This window comes from Trichechus manatus, unplaced genomic scaffold (genome assembly GCF_000243295.1).
Source record: "Trichechus manatus latirostris isolate Lorelei unplaced genomic scaffold, TriManLat1.0 scaffold00087, whole genome shotgun sequence".
Taxonomy (NCBI): Eukaryota; Metazoa; Chordata; class Mammalia; order Sirenia; family Trichechidae; genus Trichechus; species Trichechus manatus.
This window is the reverse complement of record NW_004444023.1, coordinates 9,581,615-9,607,826: the sequence shown is the minus strand read 5'-3', so window position 1 is coordinate 9,607,826 and position 26,212 is coordinate 9,581,615. Positions and strand designations below refer to the sequence as shown.

Here is a 26,212-nt window from a genome sequence, read left to right as displayed (position 1 = left end):
TTAGGGCTTCCTAATCAGAAGACCTGAGTTGGAATCCCAGCGCTGGCACCCGTTCATCGTGGTGCTTCAGAAAAGCGATCTTCCCCAAGTGTCAGTTGCCTTTGCTGTAAAACGGGCGTGCTGATAATACCTACTTCCTAGGATGGTTGTACGGATTGAGTGAATAATACACAGAGCATTTAGAACAGTGACGGTAGTAAGTGCTCAGTAAGTGTTAGCTAGTGTAATTATCGACAAGGTCTACCAGACTTGCGGGACCTGGAATGAAGGTTTCCCCATCTTTTTTTCCATTGTGTATGCTCCAGCTCACCTTTTAAGAAATTCAGTATTTTTAATGATATCACTATTGGTCTCAGAGCAAACCCCTTCCAAACTCCTCCACAGACTTTCTCCCACCATAGACCAAGATCTGACCAAGTAGAGCTCTGCCCCTAATCACAGCTTCATTTGCATGGGGCTATTCTCCTTGAACCGTCGTTATGTAAAGCTGGGTTCATTGCTAGGCAACAGCGAGTGGAGTGTGCGCAGTACAGCTTTCACCGGTACTTCCACTTGGTAGAGTTTCCACCGTCGAACCATTCCACGTTGCGGGCTGATGTTAGCGCTCATTATTTTGCCTCCCTTCCTCCCCAAGGCCTGACTGATCTACACATTTTCTCCTGAATTTATTAATATAATTTCTTTTAGTTTTAATCTGGCTAGTCTCAATGTCTCTGCCATCCTCATACGCATAAGATTTTGTGTTTGAACAAGTCTAGCCACGGAACACTTCATGCGTTCCTTTCTTGATTTATGTCCTAAATAGAGTGGCCTACACACCCTCCTTTCTTATTTTTAAGTTTTCCAACCTCTTCCTCCTCTCTCCCCACTTTATGGAGATGATGACTTCAGTTTTTTGGACAATTTCCTTTTTGGACAGACCAGCTCTGCCACTCAGTAAGTAGCTAGGTGATCTTTGACAATATACAGACCCTTTGGGTGTTTTTTTTTTTTTTTTTTTTTTTTTATTTTTTTGTCTTTCTTTGGTGTTTTTTCTTTTTTTTTTTTTTTTTTCTCTGTCTCTCCCTAAAAGGGGAAACTAAAAATACCTACCACACTGGGTTCCACAGAGAGTTAAATGAAATAACCAGTCTTCAACACATGGTGAGAGCTTGAGAAATCTTAGATCAGTGGCTGTAATTTTTTCTTTTTTGGACTGGGACATAGAGTAAGGAATAAAGTTTACATTGCCATCCTGTTCACACACACATATCCCAAACACTCAAACTGGTGGCCGTTGAGTTGATTCCGTCTCATGGCAACTCCATGTATTACAGAGTAGAACAGTTCCATAGGGTTTGTTTGGCTGTAATCTTCATGGGAGCAGATCACCAGGCCTTTCTTCCATGGCACCACTCATTTACTCATTAAATAGGTAAATATGTCATTTATTTACTCATTCATTCATTCTCTGTCATCCATCCATCCATTCATTGATTCTCATCCTTATTTCTTTATATTCATCTATCCACTCTTTTAATTGCTCTCATTTATACACCTATCATTTCATTTACTCTTATCCATCATTCATTCATTCATTATTCCAGCCATTCATCCATCTCTCCCTTCATCAATCAATTAATCAATTTTTAATCCATTCACTCATTTCATTCATTTATTTATTTAGCTATTCAATATCCATCAGTCTACCCATGTACTTATCTATATGGTAAGCCTGAGATTTCTTCATCATAGTTTATCCAGTGGCTAACACAAGGCTTGCTAGAAACCAAATGTATAGGGAGTAATAATAGTCATAATAATAGTAATTTCACTTTCTCCCATGATTACCTTTCATTTTGCCTGGTGATTCACATATGTTACTCCTAATCTTCACCAACAGCCCTCCAAGACACAGGTGGGACTTCAGGGAGTCTGTGTGATTGTTGTCAGGTGCTGTCGAGTCAGCTCTGATTCATTGCAACCTTATATATAAGAGAATAAAACGTTGCCCGATCCTGCACCATCCTCACAGTAGTAGGTATGTTTGAGCCAATTGTTGCAGCCACTGTGCTAATCCATCTCATGGAGGGTCTTCCTCTTTTTCACTGACCCTCTACTTTACCAAGCATCATGTCCTTCCCCAGGGACTTTATGGTTAGGTTGCTGTTTTTCCCCCCTGTGGCTCTCTTTTAAACAACACCAACAACTATCTCTTCCAGTTTGTTGAGTCAAGACTTCTGGACTTCAGTGACTTTAGTTTCCTTTCTCACCTTCACTTTTAAATGGGGACTTTACCACATTCAACATCTGCAAAGCAGTTTATGGTTCTCGAGGCGATGGTTCCTTGTATTTGTCACCCATAAATGCTCAGAGTTACCAAGAGTTCATAAAGAGACTGTGGTGTGTCTGGTGTAGTTTCTCCATTCTATCTCCTTTTACCTGGTGAACTCTGCTCATCCTTCAGGTCTCAGATTAGATGCTGCTTCCTCTGCAAACTCTTGCTTGACCCATATATGCTGCCACAGTGCCTTGTTTTGTTCCCGCTGAAGCACTTATTTTAGTGTATTATGATTCTCTGTCTTCCAGACTAAGGAGCCCTGGTGGCACAGTGGTTAAGCACTTGGCTGCTAACCAAAAGGTTGGTGGTTCAAACCCACCATCTGCTCGGTGGGAGAAAGATGTGGCAACCTGCTCCCGTAAAGATTACACCTTGGAAAACCTATGGAGCAGTTCAACTCTGTGCTATAGGGTCTCTATGAGTTGGAATTGCCTTGATGGCAATAGGTTTGGGTTTTGGTCTCCCAGACTACACCACAAGCTCCTTCCAAGAGGAACCAGGTTGTGCCATCCTCACAATTGTTGCTATGTTTGAGCCCATTGTTGCAGTCACTGTGTCAATCCATTTCATTGAGGGTCTTCCTATTTTTTGTTAATCTTCTGCCTTCCTAAGCATGATGTCCTTCTCCAGGGATTGCTCCCTCCTGATGACGTGTCCAAAGTAACAAGATGAAGTCTCACCATCCTCACTTCTAAGGAACATTCTGTCTGTACTTCGTCTGAGACAGATTTGTCTGACAGTCCATGGTATATTCAATATTCTTTGCCAATACCATAATTCAAATGTGTCAATTGATGCATTAGTACACAGGAGGTCTTAGGAAATATACACCACTTGAACATGTATGTTTCCTTCAGCTCTCTATGCTGAAGGCTACATAAGTAGACTTCACATTTCTACCCTTCTTCAGTAGGCTGGATAATGGTCCTCAAAGATGTCTATTTCCAGAACCTGTGAATATGTTACCTTATGTGGCAAAAGGGACTTTGCAGATGTTAAGTTAAGGATCTTGAGATGGGGAGATTATCCAGGATTAACTGGGTGGGTCTATGTAATCACAAAACCCGTTGCCATTAAGTTGTTTCCAACTCATAACAACCTCACTTGTGACAGAATAGAACTGCCCCATAGGGTTTTCCTGGCTGTAATCTTTATGGGAACAGATCACCAGGCTTTCTTCCATAGTATTGCTGGGTGAGTTCTAATCGCCAACCTTTAGGTTAGCAGCTGACTGCAAACCAATTGTGCCACCCAGGGATCTTAGTGGAATCACAGGGTCCTTAGAAGAGGGAGGCAAGAGAGAGTCAGAGAAGGAGATGTGGCAACAGAAGCAGAGGGAGAGAAGATGTCGTGACCATGGAAGCAGAGGTCAAGGAGGTGAGAGGCCATGGCTGAGGAATGCAGGTGGGTCTGGTGGAACACCTTGTGATCCTTCTGGGGAGGTTTGTGAGAATCTGCTGTGAGGCAGTCTTAGTTATCTAGTGCTGCTATAACAGAAATACCACAAGTGGATGGCTTTAAAAAACAGAAGTTTATTCTCTTACAGTCTAGTAGGCTAGAAGTCCGAGTTCAGCATGCCAGCTCCAGGGGATGGCTTTTTCTCTCTCTGTTGGCTCTGGAGGAAGGTCCTGGTCATCAATCTTCCCCTGGTCTAGGAGCTTCTCAGTGCAGGGACCCCGGGTCCAAAGGATGCGCTATTCTCCTGGCTCTTGTTTCCTGGTGGTATGAGGCCCCCTACTCTCTTCTCTCTCCTTTTATCTCTTGTAAGATAAAAGGTGATGCAGGCCACACCCCAGGGAAACTCCTTTTACATTGGATTAGGGATGTGACCTGAATAAAGGTGTTACATCCCACCCTAATCCTCTTTAACATAACCTAATCTTACCTTATTAACCACAGGCAGAGATTGGGATTTACAACACATAGGAAAATTATATCAATCACAAAATGGAGGACAACCACACAATACTGGGAATCATGGCCTAACCAAGTTTATAGATATTTTGGGGAGACACAATTAAATCCATGACAGAGGCCATCTCCTGATCACTTCCCTATCTCCCCTGGGAGACTGTTGTGGGACAGTTTTCATCACCTATGGGCTTTCTGAAGGATCCCTGGTGGCCACAGTGGTTAAATGCTTGTCTGCTAACTGAAAGGTCAGTGGTTCAAACCTACCAGCTGCTTCGAGGGAGAAAGATGTGGCAGTCTGCTTCCATAAAGATCTCAGCCTTGGAAACCCTATGGGGCAGTTCTCCTCTGTCCTTCAGGGTCACTATGAGTCAGAATTGACTCGATGGCAACAAGTTCAGTTTTTAATATGGGGCTTTCTGCCCTGACGCCCTCAGTGTGTAGCTGCAGACTATAAAACCTCTTGGAGTCCCCGGATGGTGCGAACGGTGAACATGCTCAGGTGCTAACTGAAAGGTTGGAGGTTCGAGTCCACCCATAAGTGCCTTGAAACAAAGGCCTGGCAATCTACTTCCCCCAAATCAGCCATTGAAAACCCTATGGAGCACAGTTCTACTCTAATACACATGGGGCTGCAGTGAGTAGGAATCGACTCCACAGCAACTGGTTATAAAACTGCTCAGTTACTGTCTAGCAGTGGGGCATCCCACAACTCATATTGCAGTCATTTGAACCCTTTTGTTTCAATGTCCTCTGATGTGTGGGACAAGGACCCCAAGCTGCTGGCACCTTTGACTTATTATTATTTTTGTTGTTTATGTAAGTCATACTTACATAAAGAAAGCAAAAGTTCATTAAAAAGACAAGAAAGAAAGAAAAAACCAAAATGAATGTCATAAGAGACCTGAAACGTGCTCTTGAACATAGAGTAGCTAAAGCAAATGGAAGAAATGATGAAGTAAAAGAGTAGAACAGAATATTTCAGAAGGCGACTCGAGAAGACAAAGTAAAGTATTATAATGAACTGCACAAAGACCTGGAGTTAGAAAACCGAAAGGGAAAGAACATGCTTGGCATTTCTCAAGCTGAAAGAACTGAAGAAAAAATTCAAGCCTCAAGTTGCCATATTGAAGGATTCTACGGGGAAAATGTTAAATGAGGCAGTAAGCATCAAAAGAAGACGGAAGGAATACATAGAGTCAGTGTACCAAAAAGAATTGGTTGACATTCAACCATTTCAGGAGGTAGCTTATAATCAAGAACTGATAGTATTGAAGCAAGAAGTCCAAGCTCCACTGAAAGCACTGGTGAAAAACAAGGCCTCAGGAATTGATGGAATACCAATCGAGATGTTTCAGCAAATGGGTACAGCATTGAAGGTGCTCACTCCTGTATGCCAAGAAATTTGGAAGACAGCTACCTGGCCAACCAGTGGAAGAGATCCATTTCTGTGCCCATTCCAAAGAAAGGTAACCCAACAGAATGCAGAAATGATCAAACAATATCATTAATATCACAAACAGGTAAAATTTTGCTGAAGATCATTCAGAAGCGGTTGCAGCAGTACATTGACAGGGAACTCCAGAAATTCAAGCTTGATTCAGAAGAGGATATAGAACAAAGGATATCATTGCTGATGTCAGATGGATCTTGGCTGAAAGCAGAGAATACCAGAAAGGTGTTTACCTGTGTTTTATTGACTATGCAAAAGCATTTGACTGTGTGGATCATAATAAATTATGGATAACATTGCAAAGAACGGGAATTCCAGAACACTTAACTGTTCTCATGAGGAACCTGTACATAGACCAAGAGGCAGTTGTTTGAACATAATAAGGGGATACTGCGTGGTTTAAAGTCAGGAAAGGTGTGTGTCAGGATTGTATCCTTTCACCATACTCATTCAATCTGTATGCTGAGCAAATAATCTGAGAAACTGGACTATATGAAGGAGAATGGGGCATCAGGATTAGAGGAAGACTCATTAACAACCTGCAATATGCAGATGACACAACCTTGATTGCTAAAAGTGAAGAAGACTTGAAACACTTACTGATGAAGATCAAAGACTACAGCCTTCAGTATGGATTGCACTTCAACATAAAGAAAACAAAAATCTTCACAACAGGACCAATAAGCAATGTCAGATAAAAGGAGAAAAGACTGAAGTTATCAAGGATCTCAGTTTACTTGGATCCACAATCAACACCCATGAAGTGGCAGTCAAGAAATCAAAAGACACATTGCATTGGGCAAATCTGCTGCAAAAGACCTCTTTAAAGTGTTAAAAAGCAAAGATGTCACTTTGAGGACTAAGATGTGCCTGACTCAAGCCATGGTGTTTTCAGTCACCTCATATGCATGTGAAAGCTGGACAACAAATAAGGAAGACCAAAGAAGAATTGATGCCCTCGAGTTATGGTATTGGCAAGAATATTGAGTATACCACGGACTGCCAGAAGAATGAACAAATCTGTCTTGGAAGAAGTGCAGCCAGAACGCTCCTTAGAAGCAAGGATGGCGAGACTTTGTTTCATGTACTTTGGACACGTTATCAGGGGGAACTAGTCCCTGGAGAAGGATATTATGCTTGGTAAAGTAGAGAGTCAGTGAAAAAGAGGAAGTCTCTCAGTGAGATGGATTAACACAGTGGCTGCAACAATGAGCTCAAGCAATGCAAAGATTGTGAGCATGGCGCAGGACCAGGCAGTGTTTTGTTGTGTTGTACATGGGGTCACTATGAGTCAGAATTGACTCGATGGCACCTGTCATGGTTTGAATTATGTCCCCCAAAAATGTGTGTATCAGTTTCGCTGGGCCATGATTCCCAGAATTGTGTAGTTGGCCTCCATTTTGTGATAGTAATTTTATGTTAAAGAGGATTAGGGTGGGATTGTAACACCACCCTTACCCAGGTCACATCCCTGAGCCAATGTAAAGGGAGTTTCCTTAGGATGTGGCCTGCACCACCTTCTACCTTACAAGAGATAAAAAGAAAGGGAAGCAAGCAGAGAATTGGGAACCCCATATCATCAAGAAAGCAGTGCTGGAAACAGAGTGCATCCTTTGGACCACAGGTCCCTGTGCTGAGATGCTCCCGGAACAAGGGAAGACTGATGCATCACAAGGACCTTCCTCCAGAGCCTACAGAGAGAGAAAGTCTTCTCCTGGAGCTGACACCCTGAACTTGTAGCCTACTGGACTATGAGAGAATAAACTTCTCTTTGTTAAAGCCATCCACTTGTGGTATCTCTGTTAGAGCAGTACCAGATGACTAAGACAGCACCTAACAACGACAACAATAAAATTCCTCACCACCCATCTGTCAGTTTGTCATACTGTGGTGGCTTGCGCATTACTGTGTTGCTGGAATCTATGCTACCGGCATTACAAATACCAGCAGGATCACTCATGGTGGATACTTTTCAGCAGAGCTTCCACACTAAGACAGATGAGGAAGAAAGACCTCCAGTTCCAAAATTTAGCTGGTGAAAACTTTATGGATCACAACAGGGTGTTGTCCAACTTGCTTGCTTTGGACACGTCACTAGGAGGAATCAATCACTGGCGGAGGACATCACGTTAGGAGAAGTAACTGGCCAACTAGGGTGAAGAACACTCTCAGTGAGGAGGACTGGCACCGTTGCCACAAAGATGGACTCGATCATGCTGACAATTGTGAGAATCATGCAGGAATGGCAGCGTTTCGTTCTGTTGTGCATATGGTCTCCCTGAGTTGGAGTCGACTCGACAGCAGCTAACAATGATAACCAGAAATGAAATTCCAGAAACTAGCCTTAAAAATTTGTCTTCATAATTAACCAAAAGGAGGTTAAGGAAGAGATGAAGGACATGTCTTCTCTTCTTTGCAGCTACAGGGGGAGGGAAGGAAGGAGGGAGAGAGGGAGAGAGAAGACGAGAGAGAGAGAGAGAGAGAGTATCATACACCACACACACACACACACACACACACACACACAGAGAGAGAGAGAGAGAGACAGATTGATTCTGTGTTGTAAAACTACTCCGAAGATCTAGTTTGATAAGGTAATAAACTAAGGATATTCAAAAGACCACGCATGTTTCCCTATGTAGTATGGAGATCCGTGGATATTTATAACAGTTGTGAATGTGTTCCACTCTCTGGTCCTATAAATCTGCCCTTGGAAGTATAATTTGCTCAAAGTAGCCTTATAAGAGTCCAAAGACATTAGAAATGATTGCCAGCATCTCAACAATAACTTTCAAGGAGTAACCCTGGGGCTGAACGGAGGTCTTACTTGATACTTTATTGCCCTGGCAGCAATGTTATAATTGACATCACTGAATTCCCGAAGAGCGTAAATGCTTGTAAGACAGTTCTGCCCAATCAGAAGGGGCTCATTGGCACGTTGTTCTTCTCCCACATTCTTGATGGAAAAAAAATTAAATGCTTAAAACTCTGCTAGATTCCTTAGTCTAATGAGAGTTTGAACATCTTGTTTCATGACAGTTACAGCATCAATTAATAGAACTAACCGAGAAGAGAGTTACCACTGATTGTGGCTGTTGTGAAGAACAGGGAAGACAGACATTAAAAAGACAATTACACACTTGATTAATCAGTTGCAGTTGTGATAAGAAGTGTAAAGATAGTAGGGGAGTACTCAGGGAAATCTTTACTGTAGAAGGAACTCCTAAGTTCCTTTTTTAAAATAAATAATATTTTATTGTGTTTTCGGTGGAAGTTTACACAGCAAATTAGGTTCCATTTACCAATCTCTATACAAATCATTCAGCGGCATTAGTTACATTTTCCACAATGTGTTAACATTCTCTTTGATTGAGTTCAGGGTGTTCTGTGTTCAGTTTCCCTGTCCCCTTATCTTCTCATCTTTGTTTTAGAGTAGCTGTTGACCTTTTGGACTCATATAGATGTTTTTTTTAATGGAGCACCATACTTACGGGTAATAGCCTTTATTTTGTAGCCAATTTGTTATTTTGCTAAGAGTTGACCTCAGGGGATAGTTTGGGTTCAAGGTTTAAAGAGTATCTCAGGACGATAGTCTCAGGGAGCCCTTTAGTCTCAACTGGTCCAGTAAGTCAGGACTTTTTAAGAATTTGAGTTCTGTTCTGCATTTTTCTCCCATTCTATCTGGCTCCATCTGTTGTGGCCCTGATCAGAATGGTTGGTGGTGGTAGCTGGGCACCCCTAAGCTGATTTTTGAGGGATTAGAAAATGTTAGCCAAGAAAAAAGGGGGAAAAAACTCCAGGCAGAGGGAACAGCATATCAGACCTGAGATGAAAAGACAGTTGTGTGTTCCAGCCAATTGGTTCTCAAATAGCTGCACGTGAGAATCGCCCCAAACACACCCCGTTGCCATCAAGTCCATTCAGACTGATAGTGACCTCATGTGATGCAGAGTAGAACTGTATTCCATAGGGTTTTCTTGGCTGTAGTCTTTATGGAAGCAGATTTCCAGGCTTTTCTTCCGCAGTGCCACTGGGTGGGTTAGAACTGCTAACTTTTAGGTTAGTAGTCAAGTACAAACCATTTGCACCACCCAGGGACAATTGCCCCAGGAGCGTTTAAAAGATCTGACACCCAGGCCGAATCCTATAGCCATTATGAAAATCATAGTATTTAGGGGTGGGACCTAGGCATCAGCATATTTTTTAAACTGATCAGAAGATTCTAATGTGTAGCCAAGTTTGAGAATCAGTGGTCTAACTTGTATCTTTCTTTCTCCAGTTCTTCCCATCTACTTAGCCCAAACCTACCTCAGTTTTTGGTGGCAAGATATTTTTAGGGTTACAGAAGTATGGACTCTTAACCCTTCTTTAAAAAACAAACAAGCCAGTTGCCATCACGTTGATTCCAACTCATGGCAACCCCATGTGCTTCAGAGGAGAACTATGCTCCATAGGGTTTTCATGGCTGTGACCTTTTGGAAGCAGATCTCCAAACCCTTCTTCCGAGGCACCTCTGAGTGGATTTGAACCACCAACCTTTCAATTAGTAGATGAGCGCTTAATCATTTGTGCTACCCAGGGATCCTAACACTCTTTAGGAAGATAAAAGAGATAAGGTCAGATACATGAGTTTCCTTCTAAGAACAAAAGTTTGTTTCTCATCAGCAGATTTGAAACCTCAAAGGAACTTTCGTTTCTTTAAATCATCTTCATTACCATGGAAGTCACATGGACATTCAAGGAGATGAAGGTGATAATTCAGCTACCGCCAACAGGCTAGTTTGTTTACCTTCCTATGGCATTCACCAATTCAAATTATATGATTTATTCTTTCAGAGGTGTGGGAAATGTGTTTTAGAGAAACATGTCATACAAAGATGGCTATAATAAGCATTTAATTGATTGAAAAATTGTATGGGCTAATAAAAACAATTTGACAGTGAGCTTACTTTGCTTTCTTCAAAGTGCTTTGTATTAATTTATTAAAACCTCTAATTGCTGTTGTTGAGTGCCATCGAGTTGGCTCTGACTCATAATGACCCTGTGTATAATAGAAGAAAATGTTGCTCAGTCCTGCACCATCCTCACAATCATTGCCATGTTTGAGCCCATTGTTGTAGTCACTGTGTCAATCCATTTCATTGAGGGTCTTCCTCTTTTTTTCTGACCCTCTACTTTACCAGGAAACCCTGGTGACATAGTGGTTAAGTGCTATGGCTGCTAACCTAAAGGTTGGCAGTTCAAATCTATCAGGTGCTCCTTGGAAACTCTATGGGGTAGTTCTACTCTGTTCTATAGGGTTGCTATGAGTCGGAATCGACTCAATCGCAATGGGTTTGGGTTTTGGTTTTCTTCTTTACCAAGCATGATGTCCTTCTCCAGGGACTGGTCCCTCCTGATAAAGTACGTGAGATGAAGTCACACCATCCTTGCTTCTAAGGAGCATTCTGGCTGTACTTCTTCCAACACAAATTTGTTCGTTCTTCTGGCAGTCCATGGAGCCCTGGTGGCAAAGTGATTAAGAGTTCGGCTGTTAACCAAAAGGTTGGCAGTTCAAATCCACCAGCCGCTCCTTGGAAACCCTATGGGGCAGTTCTACTCTGTCCTATGGGGTTGCTACGAGTAAGAATCGACTTGACAACAATGGGTTGGTTGTTGATTGGCAGTCTATGGTATATTCCATATTCTTCACCAGCATCACAATTAGAATGCGTCAATTCTTCAGTCTTCTTAATTTATTGTCCAGCTTTCACATGCATATGTGGTGATTGAAAATACAAAGTGCTTTGTATTCAAATTTATTAAGACCTGTAATTGAGAATACGTATTAAAGGAGCCATCATACTCTTCTCTTTGGGTTTCAAAAAAAAAAAAAAAATTAAATGATTTTGCATTGTTTCTCTTGAAACCACAATCCAGTGCAATGCTTTTCATTCTATTATCTTTTTCTTCCAGAGAGTCCTTTGTGTTATGCTCTAGAGAAATTATCCTTACATTGTCCAAGGTGGACACACACATCGCTACTCAAGTAAACCAAACCCAACCTGTTGCCATCAAGTTGATTCCAACTCATAGCAACCCTATAGGACAGAGTAGAACTGCCCCACAGGATTTCCAAGGAGCAACTGGTGGATTCGAACTGCCAACCTTTTGGTTAGCAGCCAAATGCTTAACAATTGCGCCACTAGTACTCAAGTATAAATCTCTTATTATATAACAGCTTTCTTTTATTGAGGACTTCCTTAGTTACTAGTGGTGCTATAACAAAAATAACACAAGTGGGTGGCTTTAACAAACAGAAGTTTATTTTCTCATAGTTCAGGAGGCTAGAAGTCCAAATTTAGGGTGCTGGCTATAGGGGAAGGCTTTCTCTCTCTGTGTCAGCTCTAGGGGAAGGGCCTTGTTTCTTGTTCCTTGGCATTTTTCATGTGGTGTGGCATCTATCTCCTCCCATCTCTGCTTGCTTCCTTGTTTAATCTCTTTTATATCTCAAAAGAGATTGACTTAAGACACATCTTACACTAATATTGTCTCATTAACATAGCAAAGCAAACTAATTCTCAAAAGGGATTATAACCACTTCAGGGGTTCGAATTTACAACACATATTTTTGGTGAAACAATTCAGTCCATAACAAGGACCTACTGTATACTGGGTACAGTTGAGTGTTGTGGGAAATAATAGACATAAACTTCATATTTTTGGTTCAAATTCTTGAGCATCAAATTGCTCAGTGTTTGTGGCAACCCAAACTCTCCCTCCGCCATCTTCCTTTTCCTTCTTTCTTCCCATCTCCCTACATCTCAACTTTTTCTCTTCTCTTCCTGTATCCCTTTTTACTCTCATATATTCTTCCTCTTTCCCCTCCCAACCTTTCCTTTTCCACTCCCCTTTCCTTCTCTGCCATTATCATTCCTTTCTTTTTTTCTCCTTTTTTATATCTCTCTCTCTTTCTTCAAGTCCAGCTTGAAGCTTCAGGCTCATTTTCTTTCTTACTTTCTTATATTCTTCCTTTTATCACTTCCTTATTTCTCTTCTCTCTGAATGTTTCATACAAAGTTTTAATTGTTTTATTGTGGCAAATATATGTGTGTGTGTGTATGTATGTATATATATATATAAACATCTGCCAATTCAACAATTTCTATATGTGTAATTCAGTGACATTGATTACGTTCATCATGTTGTACAACCATCATCACTATCCATTTCCAAATTATTCCATCGCCATTGACAAAAACTCAATGCCTCCTGAGTAGTGACTCCCCCTTTCTGCCTGTTTACCACCCCTAGTAACCACTAATAAATTTTGTCTGTATACATTTGTTTATTCTAGCTATTTCATATAAGTGGGATCATGTAATATTTGTCCTTTTGTGAGTGACTTATTTCACTCAGTTTAATGTTTTCAAGGTTCAGCCATCTTGTAGCATGTATCAGGTATACCTCCAAAAGAATTGAAAGCAAGATGTCAAACAGAAACTTGTACACCAATGCTCATTGCAGCTCTATTTACAATAGGCAAAATGTGGAAACAACCTAATGTCCATCAGTAGATGAATGGATAAACAAAATGTGGTCTAGCCATACAATGGAATATTATTTTTGTTGTTAGTTGTTGTCCAGTCAGCTTTGACTCAAAATGGTCCTGTGCCATCTTAATGATAAATGGTATGTTTGAGTCCATTGTTCTGGCTTTTGTGTCAGTCCATCTTATGGAGGTGTTGCCTCGTTTTTGCTGACCATCTGCTTTACCAAACATGATGTCCTTTTCTATAGATCGGTCTTTCCTGATGATGTGCCTAAAGTAAGCGAGTCGAAGTCTCGCCATCCTCACTTCTAAGGAGCATTCTGGTTGTACTTCTTTTAAAACTAATTAGTTTGTACTTTTGGCAGTTCACAGCATATTCAATATTCTTTGCCAACACCACAATTCTAATGCCTCAGTGAAATATTACTAAGCCATAAAGAGAAATGAAGTCCTCATACAGCTTTTTCTTGAACAGGAAAGAACCTTAGACAATTGGGTTGAACCCAATTTTACAAAGGAGAAAAACTGAGGTGTGAGGAGGTGAAGAACTTTGGTTCAGGCTGCACAGTCCAGATCTTTCTTGTCTTTAGCCTCTAGAAGCACCTCTTGAGTCAAGGAAGAGTAAGATCAGGAATGAGTTTTCTCTGTAAGGGAAATGTATCAGTTAGAATTTATTTCAGCCAAAAGTAACAGAGGTGGTGGATTAAAGATGGTAACCCATTCCTTGGCACTCTCTCTATGGAGAAGTCCTTGGGTGGTGAAAATGGTTCAGGGCTGGGTGACTAAATGAAAGGATGGTAATTCAAACCCACTCAGAGGCATCTCGGAAGACAGGCCTGGCAATCTGCTTCTGAAAGGTCACAGTCTTGGAAACCCTATGGAGCACAGTTCTACTCTGTAACACATGGGGTAGCCATGAGTCAGAATTGACTCAACAGCAACTAGCTGTTTTGTTTTTGTTCTTCTTTACAGGTCCTATTGTCTCATTTTCCTAGATGTCCACTCTCTTCCTGGTGCCCCTAAAACTTTTTTTCTCTTTGTTATCAGCTCTGACCCAGCTTTAGCCCTCAAACGTCCCTTAGGACATGTCCCAGAAGTGGTACACATCACTTCTGTTCACATCCTGTTGACCAGAAAGCCTTGCTTGTGAAAGAGAAATACAGTTGTTATTCCGGGTTTTCATGGGTTCATCTATATTCTTTCATTATTCTAGAAAGGGACAATGGGTATTGGGATTCAATGAGCATTTTCTTACATACTTTGTTCTGCTTCATCTACATGCCTTGCAGTTAGAAGATCTGCAGTCCATGTTAGATGACGATTCTGTGAGTTAAGCCTGTGGGAGGAAGCTTGGGAGGATGTTGCAATAACTAGTTATCATTTCCTGATTGTGATTCTGAGAAACTGTGGGTATGTAAGTGTAGAGAATTAAAACCCTGGAGCAAGGCCGTTACTGCATATCCTGGAGTCGGGAGGACATTTTGAGTAACACAAACGGTAAGACTGAAGGAATTTCGGTGGAACAGGCTGAAGGGGCTGCCATGATCTCCCAATTTCTGTTCCTGCTCTGCTTTGGTAAGTCTTGGGGGATAATACGGTCACTATGGGTGGTGGTGTGTTGGGCTATGAGGCAGCCAGAGTTGGAGAAGCCTGTTGGTAGGTAATGCGTAAACCAAAAGAAGAATCAAACCTGTTGTCATCTAGTCTATTCTGACTCATAGCGACCCCATAGAACAAAGTAAAACTGCCCCACAGGGTTTCCTAGACTATAAATCTTAATGGAAGCAGATTGCCAGGTCTTTCTCCCATGGAGCAGTTGGTAGGTTCAAGCTGCCAAACTTCCAATTCACAGCTGAGCACTTAATCACTGCACCACCAGTGCTCCTTATGTAATGGGTAGGATATACAAATAAAAGAAACTCCAATTTCTTGAATTCATATTATGTGACAGGAATATGTTAAGTGCTTTACATGTTTTTCTGTTTATTTGTTTTTCAAAATTCAGTCATTCTTAAAATTCCCGATGACATTTTGCCATGTGAATGTGACAGCTGTATTCTTTTTTTTTTAATGTTATTTTCCTTCAGATTGACTCAGGTTTTTATTACCTTTTAATACTACACTCCATTTAAAAAATAGATCTACTCCACTTATATGGAATATCTAGAATAAGCAAGTGTATAGAGATCAAAGTTTATTAGTGATTACCAGGGGCAGCAGGGAGGGGGAAAGGAGAACTCATTGTTTAGGGGACACTGATGTGTCCCTTAAGGGAGCTTAGATGCTTTTGTTAAGGGTGATGGACAAATTTGGAAATGGGTGATGGTGATGGTTGAACAACATGATGAACATAATGTCACTGAATTGTACGTGTAAAAAATGTTGAAATGGCAAATGTTTTGTTACACACATATTTACCACAATTTAAAAAATAGGAAAACATAGATCTATAAAACACCTCTATAAATGGAAAACTGATATCACTCGTGAAAGATAGAGAATTATTAGAGCATATTGTTATTAGGTGCTGTCTAGTCAATTTCAACTCATAGTGATCATTAACAACAAAAACAAAAACAAAAACAAAACCATTGCTGTTAGGCCGATTCTGCCTCATAGTGACCCTACAGGACAGAGTAGAACTGCCCCATAGGGTTTCCAAAGCTGTAATGTTTATGGACGCAAACTGCCCCATCTTTCTCCTATGGAGTGGCTAGTGGCTTGAAACTTCCAACCCATCGGTTAGTAACCCAGCGCGTAGTTAAAGCAATACTATTACATTCTTACTAGGTGTTGCACTCTGTAGGAATCCCTGGGTGGCACAATTACTTAATTGCTTGGCTACTAACTGAAAAGTTGGCAGTTTGAACGAACTCAGAGACATTTCGGAAGAAAGATTTGGTGATCTGCTTCCAGAATGTCACAGCCTTGAAAGTCCTATGGAGCACAGTTCTACTCTCAACATGTGGGGTTGCCACGAGTCAGAATTGACTTGATAGCAAGTGGTTTTGGTTTTTTGGTTTTGTCTGCTTATAGACTGTGAGCCACACTTCTGTCCAATTTCTAAGGGATAGGAGTAATGTTTAGAGATGGATTGAAGACTAGCACCCAGTTGCAGTTTTCTTCTATGTGATCAGGATTGAGACAGAATTGAGAAGAGAATAACTTTCTTGTACAAATTAGATTCAATGTTATTTAATCCTGTGTCATTGTATGACCGAAACTCATTTTACATTCCTTAGAAAAATTCTGCAGAATAGTACTGATCCCCATTTATTGCACACAAGGAATCTGAGATTGACAGTTGAAGTCAATTGCTAAGACTGCTCAGCTAGTAAGTGGAGAATCCAAATTCAAATTCTGGTCTGTCTAGCCAGGAAGAACGACCTGGCAGTCTACTTCTGCAAAAGAATTAACCAGTGAAAACCTTATGAATAGCAGTGGAACATGGTCTGATATAGTGCTGGAAGATGAGCCCGTCAGGTTGGGAGGCACTCAGAAAACGACTGTGGAAGAGCTGCCTCCTCAAAGTGGAGTCAGCCTTAACGACCTGGATGGAGTCAAGTTGTTGGGACCTTCATTTGCTGATGTGGCACGACCCAAAATGAGAAGAAACAGCTGCAAAATCCATTAATAATCTGAAGGTGAAATGCATGAAGGATGAATCTAGGAAAATTGGAAATTGTTCGAAATGAAATGGAACACATACACATCGATATCCTAGGCATTAGTTAGCTGAAATGGACTGGTAGTGGCCATTTTGAATCGGAAAATCACATGGTCTGCTATGCCAGGAATGACAACTTGAGGAGGAATAGTGTTGCATTCATCATCAAAAAGAACATTTCAATATATATCCTGAAGTACAACGCTGTCACTGATAGGATGATATCCATACACCTACAAGGAAGACCAGTTAATACGACTATTATTCAAATTTATCTATCAATCACTAAGGCAAAAGATGAAGAAATTGAGGATTTTTACCAACTTCTGCAGTCTGAAATTGATCAAACATGCCATCAGGATGCATTGATAATTACTGGTGACCGGAATGTGAAAGTTGGAAACAAAAAGGATCGGTACTTGAAAAATATAGCCTTGGTGATAGAAATGATGCCGGAGATCACATGATAGAAATTTGCAAGACCAATGACTTCTTCATCTCAAATACCTTTTTTCAACAACATTGACAGCGACTATACACGTAGACTTTGCCAGTTGGAATATACAGGAATCAAATTGACTACATCTGTGAAAAGAGACAATGGAAAAGCTCAGTATCATCAGTCAGAATAAGGCCAGGGGCTGACTGAAGAACAGATAATTAATTGCTCATATGCAAGTTCAAGTTGTAGCTGCAGATAATTAGAACAAGTCCACGAGAGCCAAAGTATGACCTTGAGTATATCCCACCTGAATTTAGAGACCGTCTGAAGAATAGATTTGACGAGTTGAACACTAATGACCAAAGACCAGACGAGTTGTGGAATAATATCAAGGACGTCATACATGAAGAAAGCAAAAGGTCATTAAAAAGACAAGAAAGAAAGAAAAGACAAAATGGGTGTTAGAAGAGACTACGAAGCTTGTTCTTGGATGTCGAGTAGCTAAAGCAAATGGAAGAAATGGTGAAGTAAGAGAGCTGAACAAAAGACTTCAAAGAGTGGGTCGAGAAGACAAAGTAAACTATTATAATGACATGTGAAAAGACCTGAAGTTAGAAAACCAAAAGGGAAGAACATCCTCGGCATTTCTGAAGCTGAAAGAACTAAAGAAAAAATCCAAGCCGGGAGTTGCAATATTGAAGGATTCTACAGGGAAAATGTTAAATGATGCAGGAAGCATCAAAAGAAGATGGAGAGAATACACACAGTCACCATACCAAAAAGAATTGGTCGATGTTCAACCATTTCAGGAGGTAGCATATGATCAGGAACTGATGGTACTGAAGGAAGAAGTCCAAGCTGCACTGAAGGCATTGGTGAAAAACAAGTCTCCAGAAATTGACAGAATACCAATTGTTTCAACAAATGGATGCAGAACTGGAGTGCTCACTTGTCTATGCCAAGAAATTTTGAAGACAGCTACCTGGCCAACTGACTGGAGGAGACCTGTATTTACGCCTATTCCCAAGAAAGGTGATCCGACAGAATGTGAAAATTATTGAACAATATCATTAATATCACATGCAAATAAAATTTTGTTGAAGATCATTCAAAAGCAGCTGCAGCAAGGGAACATCCAGAAATTCAAGCTGAGTTCAGAAGAGGACCTGGAACCACGGATATCACCGCCGATGTCAGATGGATCCTAGCTGTAAGCAAAGAATACCAGAAAGGTGTTTACCTGTGTTCTATTGATTATGCAAAGGCATTCGACTGTGTGGATCAGAACAAATTAAGGATAACATTGGGAAGAACAGGAATTCAAGAACACTTAATTGTACATAGATCAGGAGGCAGTGGTTCAAACAGAACAAGGGGATACTGTGTAGTTTAAGTCAGGAAAGGTGTGTGTCAGGGTTGCATCCTTTTACCATACCTATTCAAACTGTATGCTGAGCAAATACTTTGAGAAGTTAGACGATGTGAAGAAGAATGTGGCATCTGGATTGGAGGAAGACTCGTTAACAACCTGCATTATGCGATGATACAACCTTGCTTGCTGAAAGTGAAGAGGACTTGAAGCACTTACTGATGAAGATCAAAGACCACAGACTTCTGTATGGATTACACCTCAGTATAAAGAAAACAAAAATCCTCACAACTGAACCAATAAGCAACATCGTGTTAAATGGAGAAAACACTGAAGTTGTCAAGGATTTCATTTTCCTTGGAGCCACAATCAACACCCATGGAAGTAGCGGTCAAGAAATCAAAAGACACATTGCATTGGGCAAATCTGCTGCAAAAAGACCTCTTTAAAGTGTTAAAAAGCAAAGACGTCACCTTGAAGACTAAGGTGCACCTGACCCAAGCCAGGGTGTTTTCAATTACCTCATATGCGTGTGAAAGCTGGACGATGAATAAGAAAGACAGAAGAAGAATTGACACCTTTGAATTATGGTGTTGGCAAAGAGTATGGAATAAACCATGGACTGCCTGAAGAACGAACAAATCTGTCTTGGAAGAAGTACAGCCAGAATGCTCCTTAGAAGCAAGAATGGTGAGACTATGTCTCAAATACTTTGGACGTGTTATCTGAAGGGACCAGTCCCTGGGGAAGGACATCATGCTTGGTAAAGTGGAGGGTCAGTGAAAAATAGGAAGACCCTCAATGAGATAGATTAATACTGTGGCTGCAACAATGGGCTTAAGCATAACAGCGATTGTGAGGATGGGCAGGACCAGGCAGTGTTTCGTTCTGTTGTATGTAGGCTTGCTATGAGTCAGAAGTGACTCAATGGCACCTAACAATAACAATAACATTCAAGTCTGCCATTGTGGCACAAAAGCAGTTGTAGAAAATACATAACTGGATGGGTATGACTGTCGTCTTAGTCTGTGTTCTCTAGAGGAGAAAAACCAATGAAGTCTGTATAGATACATGTATATATATAAATTGACTTCAAGGAAATGGCTCCCACAGCTGTGGGGGCTGGTAAGTCCCAAATCTGTGGGTCAGAAGACAAGCTGATGACCTCTGCTGGCTCATGTGGTTACAGGGGCCGATGGTCCAAAATCTACAGGTTAGGTGACAGGTTTGCGGTCCCTGCTGCCCTACAGCCCAGGAACTGTAGTCAGATGCCAAGAAGACTGCAGTATTGGAAGGAGAGTGAACTTTGCCAGAACATTCATTTATATAAGGCCACACCCTGTGGAGAAAGAAGTGGCAATCTGCTTGTGTAAAGATTACAAGCCTTGGAAACTATGGGGCAGTTCTAGTCTATCATATAGGATCACTGTGAGTCAGAATTGACTCCATGATGACGGTTTTGGTTATTATTATGATGATTACCACCATCATCATCATCGTCTTGGTGAAGACCTTGAAATTTCTCCTGGAGGCCACCCCTCGTGCTCTCTATGTCACATCACCATTTCCATCTCATTCTGCCTCAGAAAGTCTGTGGCACAACGGTTCTCTGTAGTCATATCCTGTAACTTCGCAAATGAGATTCAGACATGAGATGACATGAGATGAGATGAGATGTTCTGTGAACTGGCGGGTCTGAAAAGTGAGGGAAGTCCACCACTGCTCACTGAGGGCTCACCCTGAGGCCCTGTCTGGTTCGTTTTCTTCCTTTCTGGCTGCTCACACTGAAGCAGAACAGTGGTTATCAACCCCCACCCCAGGCATATTTGGCAAGGTGTGGAGTCCCTGGTGGTGCAAACAGTTAACGTGCTCACTGCTAACTGAAAGATTAGAAGTTTGAGTCCACACAGAGTGCCTTGGAAGAAAGCCCTGTAGATCTACTTCTGAAAAATCAGCCATTAAAAACCTTATGGAGCTCAGTTCTACTCTGACGCATATGGGGTCGTATGAATCAGAATTGACTCAACGGCAACGGGTTTTGATGTTGTTGTTTTTGAGATATTTTTTGTTGTCACAACTGGCTGGGGGAAGTTGCTACTGGTATCTTGTAGGTAAAGGCCAAGGCTGCTGCTGAAAATTCTACAATGCACCAAACCAAAACCAAATCTGTTGCCATTGACAGCACACAACAAAAAAATTCTCAGAAGAGACTCTGGGGTGGTCCCTCAGGGATCAGGGCAGGGAGATGATGTGGGCTGCAGGCAGGTGGTGGATCACTCATGGAGGGTTCTTTTACAGGTCTGTGTCTTAGCCAAAGGGACATGACAGGAGATGGTGAGTGTTTCTTCACTCTAAATTCCCCACTTTTCCTTCCTCTTCCTTATGTGGGCTTCTGAGAGCAAGATGAGGAGTCAAATCCAGCCCTGGGCTCTGTTTCCCTTCCAGGGCCACTTCCCAAGCCCAGCCTCAGTGCCTGGCCCAGCTCGGTGGTCCCTCTCAAGAGCAATGTGATTCTGAGGTGCTGGTCTCCAACCAGGAATGTAAACTTTGCTCTCAAAAAGGGAAGAATTACTATGTGGTCCTTAGAGCCATGTAATCTTACAGAGAACCTGGCTGAATTCCTTCTCACTGATCTACACCAAGGTAACGCTGGGGAGTACACCTGTGAATACTACACCATTCTGTCCCCCTACACAACTTCACAGCCCAGTGATGTCCTTCTACTTCTGGTTACAGGTGAGAAGGAGGTGCTCTGGAATGACATATGGTTTTCCTTGGGACAGGGGATGAGGGAGGAATGAGAGGGAGAGAGGGAGACCAGGGGTTGCGTCCCCAGTGTAGCGAAGTGTGGGTGATGGCGAAGAGAGACAGGAACAGAATTTGAATGTTGGTTTTATCCAGGCTTGTTGGGAGGGGATACTCTGTCCTGGAATCAGTGCAGGGTGAGATCAGTTATCTTTAATTTAGCCCCACTGCATGAAAACCAGGGTGATGGGCAACCCAAGGTTTCTCTCATTACCTCTGAGCTTCCTTCTTTTATAGGAGGTTTCCCTAAACCTTCCCTCCAAGCCTACCCAAGTCGTAATGTGACTGCAGGAAAAAAAGTGCCTCTGCGGTGCCAGAAGCCATACAATGTTGTGGACTATGTAAGGTTTGCTCTACTGAAGGAAGGAATGTCAGAGCCCATACGGGACTGGAGGCCATTAGGGAACATGGCAGAGTTCTCCCTCCAGAATGTGACAGTCAAGGACACTGGGAACTACAGCTGTGTCTACTACCAGAAAAGCAGTCCTTTCTGGGCCTCACACCCCAGTGATAGCCTTGAGATCTGGGTGACAGGTAAGGTTTTCTTGATTTTTTTTCTTTAGAGTTTTTTTATCTAATCAGAGAGTGTCAATTCTTGTTCGGTCTTCCTTTTTCATTGTTCAGCTTTCACATGTATTTGAGGCAATTGAAAATACCATGGCATGGGTCAGGTGCACCTTAGTCCTCAAAGTGACAATCATTGCTTTTTAATACTGGCTGAACACACAGAACTATTGCCCTGAGATACTCTTTAAACCTTAAACCTCAAATCAAAACTTTTCCTGGAAGTCTGCTTTGAACCAAATAACAGTTTAGCCTAATTAGTAAAGCATGTCTGTCTTGAGCATTATGCTCTCTCAAAGATTTATGTGTATCAGGTCAAATTGACAACAGCATCTTGAAAGGTTAGATGAGAAGCTTAGGGGGCAATGATTTACATTAATGATGATGGGACGATTTGAGAAAGGATACTGAGAACAATTACACAACATGAAGAATGTAAATAATGTCACTGAATTGTAACAGTCGAATTTGTTGAAATGGTGTACCTTTTGCTGTGTATAGTTTCACCAAAAAAAAAATCTAATTAAATGTAAAACTAAAGTTCCATCCGTGGTGACATGAATGTGGGGCAGGGGGAAGACAAGTTCCTAAAGGAAGGAGGGGTGCTAGTCTCTGACAAAGGGAAAATACGTTCAGCAGACAAAGGTGTTTGATACAGAACCATAGGCTACAAGCCATAGGAGGACAACTCCAAGATACTGATGTGGATATGGAAACCATGGGGTATCTAGGAAAGAAGAATTTTTCTTTCTACTCCATGCTGAGGTCATGAAGCCCAGGGGTAAGGTAGGGAATTTGTGTGCCTAGGGACATCTTTCCTGCAGCTATGACCAGTTCTCCACTACCCATCAGCTTGTTGCACTGTGTGGGCTTGTATGTCGCTATGATTGCTGGAAGCTATTCCACCTGTATAGGGTCACCCATAGTGGACAGGTTTTAGCAGAGCACTCAGATTAAGAAACTAAGAAGAAAGGCTTGGCAAACTACTTCTGAAAATTAGCCAATGAAAAGGTTATGGATCATAACAGAATATTGTCTGATGCAGTGTGGGAAGATGAGTCCCTTAGGTTGGAAGGCACTCAAAATACATAGTGGCTGCGATAATGGACTCGAGCACACCATAATCGTGAAGATGGTGCAGGACTGGGCAACGTTTTGCTCTGTTATACATAAGGTTGTCATGAGTCGGAGTTGACTCTAAGGCAACTAACCACAACAACGACCGATTTACTCCAACGCTAGAAAATTCAGTTTTCTAGCTCAATGCGAAGGCTGTTCAACCTCCTCTCCAGGGACAAGTAAGATAACTGGGATGAAAGCGAACATTCAACAGCTGTAACCGCTTGAAAAGAGAATGAGCAACTGTCACTAGAAGTGTTCTAGCAGAAGGCAGATGACCCCATTTTCTGGAAGGCTGTGAAGGAACTCTTGCTTGGAAAATAGTTATGACCGTATGGATTTTAGTTGGGCCCAGCGTCTTAGTTTCCTATGGCTGCCATAACAAAATACCATAAAGTGGGTGGTGTTAACCCTTTCGTTACTACATTTTTTTCTCCTTAATTTTTTTTTTTGGGGGATGACGTGTGTTTTCAGTATTAGAATGCGTGCTTACTAATTGAGTGGGTTTAAATTTTTAGTTGGTAATATAGATTTTGAGCAATATGATCTGGTAATACAAGCCACCAATGAGGCGAGTGGTACTCTGGTGCCACTGATCTGTGTATGACAATATACCAATGAGAGCTAGCTAATTAACTTATTGCAGGTGCCTTTCCATTAGATTACATGAGGAACCTCTGGTTTTCCAAATATGACCCAGAAAAAAACAAAACAAACCCACCAGGCTCGCTAACTATCACACAGGAAAGCCATCGTTATGCTTGCAAGTCTTATTTCACAGAAATAAAGGGGAAAAAGGCAAAGGTTTACAAAGCTAACACATCTGGGAAGCATCACCTTATAAAATGCTCAACCTATGCAACAATGAGGCTCCAACTTTGGTCTGCTGAGCTTCACACATTTTAAAAGGGTCCCACCTTGATGCTAAATGCATTGGAACCGGAATAACACCTTACCTGAGGTCCAGAGGCATACAAAGTGGCTGGCGTACTCTTTGTGTCAATAGTAACGAAAGAGTTTAAAAAACAGTAATTTATTGTCTCACAGTTTTGGAGGCTAGAAATCTGAGATCAGAACACTGGGGGCAGGTCTATGCTCTCTATGTCCACAGAGTCAAGGTGGACGGCAATAGTCCTGACAGAAAAGGAAAGAGAAGTAACTGACCTTCGTCTTATCCCTTATATTCCTTAGACCGTTGGTTCTCAACTAGGGGTGATTTTGCCACCTGGCAGCATTTGGCAATGTCTGGAGACGTTTTTGGTATCGCAGCAAAGGACGGTGCTCCTGGGGCCTCATGGGTAGAGAGAGGAATGCTGCTAAACGTCCTACAACCCACAAGTCAGCTCCCCTCTCCCAACCGAGAATTATCCAGCTTCGTGTATCAATAGTGCTGGGGTTGACAAACGCTACTGTTATGGATTGAATTGTGTCCTCTCAAAATTTGTGTTGGAATCCTAACCCCTATACCTGTGGATATTAGGAGCCCTGGTGACACAACCGTTAAGCACTCGGCTGCTACCCGAAAGGTCGGTGATTTGAACCCCCAGGCTGCTCCGAAGGAGAAAGATGTAGCAGTCTGCTTCTTTAACGATTACAGCCCAGGAAACCCTACGGGGCAATTCTACTCTGTCACGTGGGATTGCTATGAATCAGAATCCCTGACACCTAACAAGAACGTAACTGTGGATGCAAACCTGTTTGGGAATAGGGTTTTCTTTTCTATGTTAAGGAGGTCATATCAGTGTAGGATGTGTCCTAAGCCTAATCATTTTGAGTTATAAGCAGCAGCATAGGCAGAGATAAGCAAACACAAATAGGGGAAGATAGATGCCACATGAAGATCACCAAGGAACTGAGGAATGCTAGGGCTACAGAGAGAGGTCAGAGAGAGAGAGCCTTCCCCTACAGTCAGTGCCCTGAATTTGGACTTCTAGCTCTGGGAGGAGATAAGTTTCTGTTCTTTAAAGCCACCCACTTGTGGTATTTCTGCTACAGCACCACTAGGCAAGTAAGACACTTAATTTAGACCCACAATCTATTTTCCAGTTAGACACCAGAGTTCTCCCCAGGGACTTGAAAGATGGAGACCATTGCTACGTGCCGTTGAGTCGGTTCCAACTCATCTGTTAAAACAAAACAAACACATTTGCTCTGTCCTGATCTCTGTGTGCAATAAGGATTATAACTCTGTGATGTCAACCTCGGTTTTCTATTTCTCTCATTTTCCCAACATATTTGCTTCTTCCCTAAACTCACCATCTGCTTGACTGTGGGGAGTCTCTGGGTGGTACAAACAGTTAACATGCTCAGCTGTTAACCAAAAGGTTGGAGGTTCAAGTCCACGCAGAGGTGCCTCAGAATAAAGGCCCGGTGATCTATTTCTGAAAAATCAGCCATTGAAAACTCCATGGAGCGCAGTTCTACTGCGACACACATGCGGGTGTCATGAGTTGGAGTCAACTCAAGGACAACTGTTTTTTTTGCATGACTAAAGAAGAGATACGTGAGTAGGCATTCAATACTTGTTAGTTTGGGTTATTACTATTATACCTCTGGAAACACTACAGAAAAATGGCCAAGATACTCCCTTTGTTCGGCAAACTGTGCTGTCTTAGTTTCCTAGTGCTGCTGTAATAAAAATACCACAAATGCATGGTTTTAAAGAAGAGAAATTTCTTTTCTCACAGTTTAGGAGTTTGTTGTTGTTGTTGTTAGGTGCTGTCGAGTCAGTTCCAACTCATAGCGACCCTATGTACAACAGAACAAAACACTGCGTGGTCCTGCGCCATCCTCATGATCGTTGTTATGCTTGAGCCCATTATTGCAGCCACTGTGTCAATCCATCTCATTGAGGACCTTCCTCTTTTCACTGACCCTCTACATTACCAAGCATGATGTCCTTCTCCAGGGACTGATCCCTCCTGATAACATGTCCAAAGTACGTGAGACGTAGTCTTGCCATCCTTGCTTCTAAGGAGCATTCTGGTTGTACTTCTTCCAAGACAGATTTGTTCGTTCTTCTGGCAGTCCA

General features: G+C 41.8%; 1 protein-coding gene across 1 annotated transcript in view; it reads left to right on the top strand.

Annotated features, from left to right (window-relative positions):
* The window catches only part of OSCAR (osteoclast associated Ig-like receptor), a 44,297-nt gene that overhangs the window by 8,488 nt on the left and 9,597 nt on the right, over positions 1–26,212 (top strand). Inside the window, exons 6-9 of the mRNA XM_004381884.2 lie at positions 14,640–14,790; positions 20,992–21,027; positions 21,139–21,429; positions 21,736–22,032. Of these exons, the coding sequence (XP_004381941.2) occupies positions 14,640–14,790; positions 20,992–21,027; positions 21,139–21,429; positions 21,736–22,032 (775 nt within the window). The remainder of the gene's footprint in view (positions 1–14,639; positions 14,791–20,991; positions 21,028–21,138; positions 21,430–21,735; positions 22,033–26,212) is intronic.